The sequence below is a fragment of the Loxodonta africana genome, chromosome 7 (assembly GCF_030014295.1).
Source record: "Loxodonta africana isolate mLoxAfr1 chromosome 7, mLoxAfr1.hap2, whole genome shotgun sequence".
NCBI lineage: Eukaryota > Metazoa > Chordata > Mammalia > Proboscidea > Elephantidae > Loxodonta > Loxodonta africana.
Window position 1 is genome coordinate 120,290,486 of NC_087348.1, and position 13,215 is coordinate 120,303,700.

General features: G+C 42.5%; 1 protein-coding gene across 2 annotated transcripts in view; it reads left to right on the plus strand.

Annotated features, from left to right (window-relative positions):
* The first annotated feature begins 4,308 nt into the window (after positions 1-4,308).
* Positions 4,309-13,215, plus strand: part of ARHGAP42 (Rho GTPase activating protein 42) — a 321,321-nt gene continuing 312,414 nt past the window's right edge. Inside the window, exon 1 of one of the 2 annotated variants that reach the window (XM_010595411.3) lies at positions 4,309-4,966. In XM_010595411.3, the coding sequence (XP_010593713.1) occupies positions 4,813-4,966 (154 nt within the window). In that variant the 5' untranslated portion in view covers positions 4,309-4,812. The remainder of the gene's footprint in view (positions 4,967-13,215) is intronic. The other variant, XM_003415595.4, reaches the window with a different exon arrangement.

Here is a 13,215-nt window from a genome sequence, read left to right on the forward strand (position 1 = left end):
GGTGCAAATAGTTAACACGCTTAGCTGGTAGCCAAAAGGTAGGTGGTTCGAGTCAACCCAGGTCACCTCAGAAGACAGGCCTGACAATCTACTTCCCAAAAATCACCCACTGAAAGCCCTATAGAGCACATTTCTACTCCAACACTCATGGGGTTGCCATGAGTTGGAATCGACTCAATGGCATCTGGTTACCTCAAACTTAGAGTGGGAAACTAAACCTCTGTAAAGGTGATACTTGTAAGTCATACAGGCTCAGACCTTAGAGATATGTTGGATTTCTATCCCCATCCAGGAAGTCACAATGTTTTTTCCTTCCTTAATTCAATCAGCCTGCTGCCCATGTCTTCCCCGTTCTCACGTCTACCTCCCGAGTCCAAGCTCCCTCTTCTCATCTCTGATCCATTTATCTCTTTATGCTGCTCTGGTCTTTCAATCATTGCTCCTTAGTCCACTTATTGGATAGTGGGTAGTTGGAATCAATGGAATAACACAATGTAGTCTGTGTTCTATGCTCTTTCCGTGAAAAACTCTTATGTTTTTTATCACAGGACAAAAGAGAAGTTTCTTTTTCAATGCTGGCTATATTTAGCTTTTGTCTGTTTCGTCACAGCATTAGAAGAAGGGTTGTATCCATTTCAGAGAAGCTCTGCAGTTTGTAAGGAGCCCTGGTGGTGCAATGGTTAAGCGCTTGGCTGCTATCTGAAAGGTTGAAGGCTCAAACCCACCCAGGGCCTCTTTGGGAGAAAGACCTGGAAATCTCTTCACGTAAAGATTACAGCCTACAAAACCCTATGGGATAGTCCAAAATTGACTCTATAGCACCTAACAATAACAAGTGCAGTTTGTGAAACCATTTTTTGCTGCAAAACACAATGCTACTGAGTCACATAGAATTTTGTCACTAGTGACATGTATGTTTGTCCATCAGAGAATGCAATGCCACACACTGAGTAATCTTTCAAGAAATAGCAATGTTAGAAGCATGTGTGGGATAAGAGAAAAAATAAGAATACTTCAGTAAGACAGAATAAACAATTCCTGCCATCAAAGGGTTTGATCTAAACTTTTTTTTGTCTGCTGGCAGAAAAGTATTTTAGAAATCAAGGCTTCAAACTGGTTCGTTGGTTTCGAACCCCTGCTGAGAATTTGCTTTTCTAACAATTTCCCCGACTGGTTAGGGACCAATTCTGAGAACTACTAGTAGAGCAGTGGCTCTCAAAATTATACATAAGAATCACCTGGGGATCTTGTTAAACTGTAGATTCTGATTCAGTATATCTGGGATGGAAGTGCAAATTCTCAGCAGGGGTTCCAACTGGAATGAACTGGTTCGAAGCCCTGTTAGAAACCCTGTTGCTTCAAAATTCATGGAGGTTCAAATGGTTTTAGAAATAAATTTGATTCTTGTACCTTCCACACTTCTCTTATTAATAACTGAATCATGTGTTTTGTTTATTTGGGTGTAATATGGTTATTCTGGTTGAGATGTAAGGTTGAACTAGAAAGTTACGAAATCTGCCCTCCATGAACACGCTTTGAGAAAAGATAACGCATAGGTGGGAATGCAAGTAGTGATAGTGTCACTGGGTTCTTGCCATAGGAAGGGCTGAAGGGCACCTCTAGTCTTTAGGTACACTTACTTTCAGTTTAGTCATCTCTTATGAGCCTTAAACTTGGCCTCAGAGCATCTGAGTCTGGGAGGCCTAAGTCTATATAACAAATTGAGAAATAATAACAACTCAACAAAAGCATTTATTGAGTCCATTAGTGCCAGTCTTAAGTGCCAGACATGATGCAGCTCAAGGAAAAAGTTTCCAGCAGATTTCAAATACCATATGTTAGTTTACTATCCCCAACTACCTTTTAGCTTTTAAATGTAAACAAACAAACAAGGCTCCACACAACCCATTTTGGAATTAAGAAAACAAATAGAGCCATCTCTCTGTGCCAGTAACCATGCCAAACAGTGTGTCAGCCGATAACATTTGTGCAGCTCACCATACAGCTGACAGGGCCATGTATTGTGAAGTGGAAATTTTTTGGAAAGGCTACATTTCAGTTCATTAAAATTTCCTATGAAAACAGGCTTGCAGGCACAGACGATGTTTTATTTTAAGAGTCTATTCTCTCAGAAAGAATCTGGTTCAATTACCATGGTGGGAAGAATAATACATGAAAACAACAGTACAAAATTGACAGTAAATCCACCTTAAAGCAAAAGCATTTCTGGTGTCTTGCATGTAGGGTTATTATAACATAAGAGAAAGCCTGACTAGCAGGTATAATTAAAGTATGAATCACAGACATAAGTCATGAGTAACCCCGAATACACCTACAGGAAAAGAGTCTACTATAGTTTTTTTTTTTTTTTTATAACATACTAGACGTTGGGGACTACTGGGTGAAGAGTAAGGGGAAGGATCCTAATTCCACGTAAACACGGTGATGGACCTGAGTTGAAATATATTGACACTAGCATCAACGCATAATTAGCATGACATCTGTCTGAGGCTCATGGTACGGAGCACATTCTGCCTTGTGTTATATAGGCACTCATTTTCCATATTTTCTATTCTGAGAACTTCTTGAAGACAGGTACTACGCTTGCTTTATTTATCTTTCTATATAAATCACTTCTTCATACAGATGTTACCGGCGTAGCAGTAAGCATAAACCATGCAGTTACATACGTGGATGGGTAAACAGTCACCCACATCTTAGAATCTAGAATAAATCTGTCCTGGCATGTAAGACTTCCAAAGAAAAATGAAAACTGACATCCAACATATTAAACACTGCTTATCAAAGACTGCTGATGCATTTTTTAAAAATTAACCACAGGACATTGATTTAATGAAAAACAGGAAGAGACTGTTAAATTATATCCTATTGCATATCTGAGCAATTGGCCTCAATTTAATTTTTTGGAGGAGTAACATGGCAAAAGTTCAAAGGAAACTATTTGGCCTGACTGGTTTAGGCTGAATGTATAGTGTAAAATCACCTTAGGTGAAAAATAGCCCTACTGCTTTTTATGTTGCATCATTAACTGGCAAACAGCATTATTGCCCCCAAATGAAGAGTATTTAACTGACAGACATAAGTCAGATACTTGGGGTTAAGATGATTCCAACCGCCTCATTGACGGTTGGCTATTTTGCCAATATGTTGAGGAATAATATGGACGGAGAGTTCTTAAGTCCAATCTCTGGCCCAGAAGAATTTCAATTGAGCCATCAAATATACTATAAAAATCATTTTATCTGTCTTAGTCCAAGATTTACGTGCTATTTCTAATGTTCTTTTTGTTTGTTTGTTTTTTCTTTTAGCCATTTGAAATTAAAATCTTGACAATCCCTGAAATTTAACTGGGAAAAATGCAAAGGACTTTAATGGAATTTTTCCCATGCCTTGTCGAGTAGAGCTTTTTAACAGATGGTTCAAATGGACAAAGCAATGAAAACACAGAAATTAAAAGCAGATCCTTAAGAAAAATAACCGAGTTCTCAAAAATCCTATAGATGGTGGCAGGAGAAATTTATTAAGTGAACCTCTACCAGGGAAGGGGTAATTGCCTCTTGGTAGAAATTATTCATTCAGAACTGCAGACCACTTCGACAATTAAAAAAATCTTCGTATCTGTAGGATAATTTCCTCCAGGTGCCTATAAAAGATAATAGTATTTATGATTCAAATAGGTATTCTTCTAGAAGTAGAAGGACCTAAGCCTGAAGTGCATATTTGAGGAATGAAGACGACCTAAAATCTTCCCACCCTCCTAGCAGCTTGGAAAACAGAACAAAACAAGGCCTGTGAAGCTTTTCCTCTGAATTATAAAAACTTTGCCTTTCTTGAATCAATAAAGTATGAAGTAAGGGATGGGAAACAGAAAAACTTTCAACCTGGAATTTATATTCATTCAGTGGAGAAGTGTTAAGTAAAATCTAAACTAAAGTTAGAAAGTAGGATCTTCCTCCCAGGCTTCAAGACATTCCAAACTTTTAGGAAAGCTAACTTTGCTTTCTCTCGCAGACAATTCGTAGGGAGTGGGTGGTGGGGAGGAGGGGTGGAGAGTCGATATCCTTTGGTGGAGCGGAGGACCTCGAAGTGTCTCTGGGGGCGAGTTGGAGCCGGGCGTCCAGGAGTGGACAGGGTTAACGCCCCGGGCGAAGGCAGGAGCGCAAACGCGCCGCAGCAGCGCGGAGAGCCCCGGAGCGCACTGCCTGACGGTGGGTGGGGGCAGGAGGGTAAATAGGCGAAGGGGCGGGGTGGCGGGGGGGTGGAAAAGCGAGGGCTGGGAGGAGGGTCCCCGAGCCCGGGCTCGATTTGCAAGCTCTCTGAGCCTGCGTCCGCCGAGGGGGAGGGCTTCCTCGGCCCGGCCGGAGTTGCTGCTGGGGGCTTGTGGCTCACAGCGCAAACGACTGTCAAGAGGGCAGCAGAGTGGAGCTGCCGGAAGTGTCTGCGCGACGCGAGAGAAACTTTCCTGCTCCGGCCGCGGCCCGGAGCCTCGCAGCCTCAGTGTCCGGAGCGACGATGCGTCCTGATGACAACGACTTGAGCAGCCCCGCGCCTCGGTCGGTCGCCCGCGCTTGTCTCGCCTCGGGGGAAGAAGACTGAGCTTGGGGGCGTCCGCGCGCCGCGGGAACTCGGCGCAGGCGGCGCGCGGCGGCCCGTTTCCTTTGCGCCTTCTCCTCGCGACCCGGCGCGTTCCCCGAGATCGCGCGTCCTCAGCGCCAGCCGCGGTCGCCGGCTGCCCTCGCCCTGACCGCCGGCGGGGACGTGTCCCCGGCCGCCGCTGGCAGTGCTTGTGCCATGGGGCTGCCCACTCTGGAGTTCAGCGATTCCTACTTAGACAGCCCGGATTTCAGAGAGCGCCTGCAGTGTCATGAGATTGAGCTGGAGCGAACCAACAAGTTCATCAAGGAGCTCATTAAAGACGGCTCTCTGCTCATCGGGGCGCTGAGGAGTAAGTCGGCTGGCGGGGCCGGGAAGGGCGCCAGGGTCTGGAGGGTCCCCGCGGGGTGCGGGTCTGAGGGGTGGGACGGAGGAGCTTCTTTTGTTTGAATGGGTTTGGGGACAAAAGCTGAAGAGCTCCCCTGCTGGTGACCAACAAAGTTTGTTCTTAGGTGTTCTTTGCTTATTTACTTCCATATCTACAGAGAAGGGCAGTTCTGCCAGTGGGCACTGGAGTACATCCTGAGGAAAGTCGTTCAAAGTCATCTTTTTGAATAACGTTTCTGGAAATGTATTGAGAACTATTGCTCGTTTTTATAAAGTTATTGTGCCTAGTTTTGACACTTATAAAAAAGCCTTTCAGGGGAGAGCAAGCTTAAGTCTAACGGTAAAATTAGGCTAGTTGATTTTAGCAAGAAAATATTAGTTACGTGTATCAGTGACTCTTCATTGGCTACAATCATTGAGTTGGCTTTTTTCTTTTTTTTAATACACATTTGCAGTTTTGCCATTCGATAAGATGACTGAACAACATGGGACCAGTAGGTTTTATCGCTTTTCAAGTTTTCTGGGCATCTTAATGTGTGGTTTGCATTGTGTATCAGTTGTTGGTGGAATCACGGGGGTTGGGGACGGGAGTTCAGTGACTTAAGGCAAATCAGAACTTCTCAAGGTCTATTGAAGGCAAAGACTGCCCTCAGGGGCTTCTCCCACCTCCTTTCCTATATACTTCCTGACCGGCTTTTCTTTCCTCCCTCTGGCACTCTCAGCATCTTATCTTCTCTTTCAATTACTGAAACCTAAAAGAGTATCTGAAAACTCATAGTTTCTCACTCCTGAGAATTGAATGACTAAATGATAAGGCATAACTTGTTACTTTTCCCAGAAGGTATTTGCATTTTAATAGAGGTTTCTGAATGCTTTAGCCACTGAAACAGAGCCATGAAATTTCTGGCCTCTGGTAACTGAGTGAAGGAGCCCTGGTGGTGCAGCGGTTAAAGGGCTCTGCTGCTAACTGCAAGTTCGGTGGTTTGAAGCCACCAGTTGCTCAGCAAGAGAAAGGTGTGGCAGTGCTTGCATGAAGATTACAGTCTTGGAAGCGCTATGGGGCAGTCCTGCTCTATCCTGTAGGGTCTCCATAGGATTATCTTTATAAGTTGCAATGTACTCGATGGCAATGGGATTGGATAACTGAGTGAATGAGGTATTTTCATAAAGTGGAGAGGCCTTGGGTAGTCTGACAATACTCAAGGATGTCTGTAAGGGCAAACATCTTTGTACATGTCAAGTGCAAAGTCAGTAACAACATGATAGGGATGTGTATGTATCTGAAACCGAGACAACACTAGCATTTGATCTGTATTTTAGAGCATGTATCAGTGGTAATGATGGAGTTTTGGGTAGAGTAGAAAATAAGTGTGCTCCTAAATCCTTTTTTACTTTATCCATTCCAAATGCTAAAATATTTACTTATCACATGTTATCTAACCAGGGTAAAGAAAATATGTTCTATGCCTTTATTCACTTAATTTCTGAATATGAAGCTAGTACTGGTAATGGTCACAATGTCAATAGGACATCATGCTTGGTAAAGTAGAGGGTCAGCGAAAAAGAGGAAGATCCTCAATGAGATGGGTTGACACAGTGGCTACAGCAGTGGGCTTAAGCATAGCAGTGATTGTGAGGATGGCACAGGACTGGGCAGTGTTTTGTTGTACCCTGTTGTACATAGGGTTGCTATGATTTGGAACCGACTGAATGGCACCTGACAACAACAACAACAACTGATGATGGTGATCCACAATCCACGGAAGCAGTAGTCAAGAAATCAAATGATGCATTGGATTGGGCAAATCTGGTGCAAAAGACATCTTTAAAGTATTAAAAAGCAAAGATGTCACCTTGAAGACTAAGATGCGCCTGACTCGAGCCATGGTGTTTTCAGTCGCCTCGTATGCTTTGGAAGGCTGGACAATGAATAAGGAGGACTGAAGAAGAATTGATGCCTTTGAGTTGTGGTGTTGGCGAAGAATATTGAATATAACATGGACTGTTGTCTTAGTTACCTAGTGCTGCTGTAACAAAAATACCACAAGTGGATGGCTTTAATAAACAGAAGTTTATTCACTTACAGTCTAGTAGGCTGGAAATCTGAATTGGGGGCATCAGCTCCAGGGAAAGGCTTTTTCTCTCTGTTGGCTCTGGAGGAAGGTCTTTGTATCAATCTTCCCTGGACCAGGAGCTTCTTGGTACAGGAACCCTGGGTTCAAAGGACGTGCTCTGTTCCCATGCTGCTTTCTTGGTGGTATGAGGTCCCCTTGTTTCTCTGCTTGCTTCTCTTTTATGTCCCAAAAGAGATTGGCTCAAGACACAATCCAGTCTTGTAGATTGAGACTTGCCTCATTAACATAACTGCCGCCTGTCCCACCTCATTAACATCATAGAGGTAGGATTTACAACACTTATAAAAATAATATCAGATGACAAAATGATGAACTATCACACAATACTGGGAATCATGGCCTAGCCAAATTGATACATATATTTTTGGGGGACACAATTCAGTCCATGACAACTGCCGAAAGAACAAACAAATCTGTGTTAGAAGAAATATACCCAGAATGCTCCTGAAAACCAAGGATGATGAGACTACATCTCACATACTTTGGAGTTGTTATCGGGAGGGGTCAGTCCCTGGAGAAGGACATCATGCTTGGTAAAGTAGTTGTTATTAGGTGCCATTGAGTGGGTTCCAACTCATAGCAACCCTGTGTACAACAGAACAAAACACTGCCCCATCCTGCGCCATCCTCACAGTCGTTGTCATGCTTGAGTCCATTGTTGCAGCCACTGTGTCAGTCCGTCTTGTTGAGGGTCTTCCTCTTTTTCACTGGCCCTGCACTTTACCAAGCATGATGTCCTTCTCCAGGGACTGGCAAAGTAGAGGGTCAGCAAAGAGGAAGACCCTCAGTGAGATGGATTGACACAGTGGCTGCGACAACACACTCAAGCATGACAACGACTGTGATGACGGTGCAGGACTGGGCAGTGCTCTGTTCTGTTGTATCTACGGTTGCTATGAGTTGGAACTGACTTGATGGCACCTAACAACAACAACAACAACAACAACAACTGATAATGTTGTTTACCGTGATTTGTGAAAAATATGGTTTATTAGCACTTTTTTCCACCCTGTGTATACACAGGTTTGCAAACCCTGGTTGAAGTTCCTGGACTACCGTCTGGAGCGTGATACCTCTTCTGGAAGAGTTTTCCCATCCCAGACTGCTACATGCCAAGTAGACTGTGGCTGGAACTGCCAGGTGTTCTGCAGTTTCCTCTGCATTCTGCTTGTTGTCAACTTTAACAGCTTAAGTTACTGTGCAATCAAAAACCAACCCTGTTGCTGTTGAGTTGATTCCGACGCAGAGTCGGACCCTATAGGACAGGGTAGAACTGCCCAGTAGGGTTTCCAAAGAGTGGCTGGTGGATTCAGACAGCTGACCTTTTGGTTAGCGGCCAATCTCTTAACCACTGCACCACCAGGGCTCCTAGGGGAGGAGTGTATCTGGAAGGCCTTAAAGGCTGCCTAGTTTCATCCCAGGTTCACTTAGGGCGCCTTCTTCCTGCAGTTCTGACCCTCCTGACTATTTTTTCCTCCCTGCCTGAGGAAGCCTCCACATTTCCTAACTTTAAGCCCTTCTGTTCACGATACCTAACTATTTCGATAGGCGTACACACGGGGTTGCCATGAGTCGGAATCAACTCAAGGCATCTGGAATCCACTATCTGGAGTCCCTGGGTGGGGAGAAGGTTAACGGGTTCATCTGCTAACCGAAAGTTTGGAGGTTTGAGCTCACCCAGAGACACCACAGAAGAATGGTCTGGTGATCTACTTCTGAAAAATCAGTCATTGAAAACCGGACGGAGCACAGTTCTACTCCGACACACATGGGAGTGCCGTGAATCAGAATTGACTGGACGGCAACTGGTTTATCCACTATCCATTTCAGGTTTCTTTTTAGCACTCTGCTGATATTTTTGTTAATAATTAAATTATTTCTCAATATAACCTTCATTAAAAGCCAATCCGCAATGCCTTTCTAAGTATCTCATACTGTTTCCACTCTTGTTAATAATTTGTTTGATGGGGGTTTTTGCATGCAGTCTCTTGGTTAATACATGCATGACTGTCTGTACCAGCAGGACTCACACACACATCCTCCTCCATCTGTGGTTCAAGATGTAGGTTTCTTTAGTAGACTTTTGGGATGAGTCTTTGTTAATGAAGATACTGAACTAGATTTTTTCAGTTTTAAGTAATGTATGTAAGGTGCTTAACATCTGAATGCTTGCACTTAATATTCACACCCACTCTGACAAAAAGGATGACAGTTAAGTGAATTGACCTATACCCTGTGGTTAAATTCTGTTACTGCCAAATATTGCATGAGAACTGGCAAGTAGTTTAACCTCTCTGGCTCCCACCTTTTCTGTAAAAAGAGGACGATAAGCCCCACCTCTCTCGGTTGGTCTGAGTATTAAGCGTATAATGTAAAATGATTATTTTATGGAACTCATCATGTTGTTTTGGTATATTCCAAGTACTCAGGTGGTAGTTGTTATTTATTCTCCTTTTAAAGATAAACAAATCACCCCATGATGTTAAGTGATAAGTAAATGATAGGTTCATTTTCACAGAGTATTTATTGATAGAGCAAAGCCTGAAAACAGGTTTCCTGATGTTTCCCATAGTGTTTTGTCCACTTTATTAAGTTTTTTTAAATTGCGCTTTAGGTGACACTTTACAGAGCAAATTAGTTTCTCATTCAACAATTGATACACAAATTGTTTTGTGACGTTGGTTGCAATCATCACTGTCTCCTTTTATACCCCAGCTCCCCATTTCCATCTATTCGTTTTTCCTGTCCTTTCCTGCCTTCTTGTCATTGCTTTTGGGTGGGTGTTGCCCTTTTGGTCTCTTATACATGATTGAACTAAGAAGGATGTTTCTCATGTATGTTATTGTTTATTTTGTGGAACTGTCTAATCTTTGGCTGAAGGGTGAACTTTGGGAGTGGCTTCAGTTCTGAGTTACAAGGGTGTCTGGGGGCCATTGTCTCAGGGGTTCCTCCACTCTCTGTCAGACTACTAAGTCTGGTCTTTTTGTGAATTTGAACTTTCTTCTACATTTTTCACCTGTTTTGTCCAGGACCCTCTTTTGTGATCCCTGGCAGAGCGGTTGGTGATGGTAGCTGGGCACCATCTAGTTCTGGGCTCAAGCTGGTGGAGGCTGTGGTATCCACTATACTGAGCTTTTGATTTCTGTTGTCCTAAGATCAAATTTAGGTATGATGTTTGGATGAGGGAGCCCTGATGGCATAGAGGTTAAGAGCTTGGCTGCTAAGCAAAGGTTGGCACCAGTAGCTCCTTGAAAATCCTATGGGGGCAGTTCTACTCTGTACTTACAGGGTCTCTGTGAGTCAAAATCGACTCGACAGTAGTGTTTTTTTTTGATTTGGATGAGGGCTGTACCAAGTTAAGCTCTAGGGTCTTTATTTTTATTGACAGGAGGTTTATTCCCAGTTGACACCAGATGCTGATGCTCGGCAGGCTGGTGGTTTGAAGGAAGTCTACTTCATTAGCTGTTATGGCATGGGTTCACCAAAGCCAAGAATTACCATCATTTATGAAGTAAGTTTGAGCAGCCTGAGGCCCCATTCCACAGGACTTGAAATTTTGGTTGCTGTCGATCTCCATTATTTTGAAGCCTGGTACCGTTATTTTTGGTCATTTCAGACTGAAGGTTTTGGTTCAAGTTCCTGTCACCAAAAGTATTAACTCTCACTGTTTTCTGTGAATTTAAGCATTTTTTCTCTCTGTATTGTAATGATTTGGGGATTTTCTTTATTCCCCACCCAGTGAGTTTAGTGTCTTTATTTTCTACCTCACGTCAAATCAGATATCTATCAAATACCTTAATTACCACTAGGGTTATTCGTTCATTTTGTTACAGTCCCTATAGACATCTAGTGAGAATATTTTTGATGCTGATGTATCGGGTTTTAGTTCATACTGCATAATTCAAAAGGAACCCAGGTGACGCAGTGCAAAGTATTATTTAATGAACTTTGTTCATTTAACAGGTACTAGCCTTAAAACTTGAGTTGTGAAATCATAGACTATCTTTGCTTATTGATTTCCTCCTTTTTTCATCTTATCCACACGTACTGAAAAGAAACATTTTAAAGTGTATTTCTCAAGTAATCTCCTGTTTACTTTTTCTTTTTATACTTTTGAATCCAAAGAACCAACTTTAAGTTGAATGAGCTTTTTGTCCTTGCAAGAGTAGAAAAACAAAACAAAAAACCAAAAGGGTAGACAGAATTGTACTCACTGAATTGAATTGACTGGGTGGGAAGAGGATATAAACATTCTTTTCTCCACTCTGCCCTGCAGTATCTTGGCTCTTCTTCCTTATCACTGTCTCCTTCCTCTCTTTTCTTTAGGGTAGGACTGCTCCTCTACTGTACTTTGTCTAACTTAGGAGGTTTAAAATGTCGTTGTCAGCTGCTGACTCAAGGGGATCCCATGCACAACAGAATGAAATGCTGTTCAGTCCTGCACGTGATCAGTTGCAGATAAGACTGTTGTGATCCATAGGGTTTTCACTGGCTGATTTTCAAAAGTAGATGACCAGACCTTTTTCTTAAGCATTTAGGATAGTGTTTCTTAAACTTGTTTCTCAAACTTTTAAAGGGAAGAAAAAATGTTCACGGATTTTAATATAGATTTAATTATTTATTGTGATAGTTAAATAAGTATACACAGCATGAAACTGCATAATTTTTATGCTTGTAATATTCATGTAATCTTAAAACCAAATCAGTTACAAATTAGCTATAAATAATGCAGTAAAACCAATATTGTAAAAGTACAACTAAATCTGTATGCTGAGCAAATAATCCAAGATGCTAGACTGTATGAAGAACATGGCATCAGGATTGGAGAAAGACTCATTAACAACCTGTGACATGCGGATGACACAGCCTTGCTTGCTGAAAGTGTAGAGGACTTGAAGCACTTACTCATGAAGATCAAAGACTACAGCCTTCGGTAAGGATTTTTAACATAAATTAAAAATCCTCACAACTGGACCAATAAGTAACATCATGAAAAATGGAGAAAGGATTGAAGTTGTCAGGGGTTTCATTTTACTCGGATTCACAATCCATGCCTACCGAAACTGCGGTCAAGACGTCAGATGACCTATTGCATTGGGCAAATCTGTTGCAAAAGACCTCTTTAAACTATTCAAAATCAAAGATGCTGCTCTGAGGACTAAGGTGCACCTGACCTAAGCCATGGTATTTTTAATTGCCTCATATGCATGTGAAAGCCGGACAATGCGTAAGGAAGGCCAAAGAAGAATTGATGCATTTGAATTATGGTATTGGTGAAGAATATTGAATAGACCAGATAATGAACAAGTCTGGCTTGGAAGAAGTACAACCAGAATGCTTTTTAGAAGCTAGGATGGTGAGACTTCGTTTCACTTACTTTGGACATGTTATCAGGAGGGAGCAGTTTCTGGAGACGTATGTCGTGCTTGGTCAAGTAGACGGTCAGCGAAAAAGAGGAAGACGCTCAATGGGATGGATTAACACAGTGGCTGCAACAATGGGCTCAAACACGGCAGTGATTGTGAGGATGGCACAGGACTGGGCAACGTTTCATTCTGGTTTACGTAGAGTCACTGTGAGTCGGAAGCAAGTCATCGGCACCTAACAACAACAAAATAATAAAAAACTCATCAACTACCTTTAATTAATGGATGAGGTTTTCCTGAAACTAAATTTCCTCTCACACAGAGTGCCGATACTACCTTGTGTGTTGTTGGCGACTCATTTTCTCGCTGATTTTTTCAATCGGGGCTGCATTTCTTCAGAATCTCCTTTCCTTGGTGACAGCCTTCTCTCTCCCCCAAAACCTTTTGCTTCTGTTCTGGAAGCAGTAGTTCCTGGTGCTAGTGACCCATAACACAAATAAGGAGGAAACTGTATCAAGTTTCAGTCGCTGTAAGATGATGCAGAATATGCAGGCGTTATCAAGAATGAAGCACAAAATTTCTCAAGAGTGTCCACAGATCTCAGTGTGGAGTACAGGGCTATGATGCACTAGTGATCTGGGGATTGAGCAAGTGTTTGTAAAAATGGCATGGAGGTGTTTTCTGATATCCCTCCTGTCACAGGGGAGAAGGAG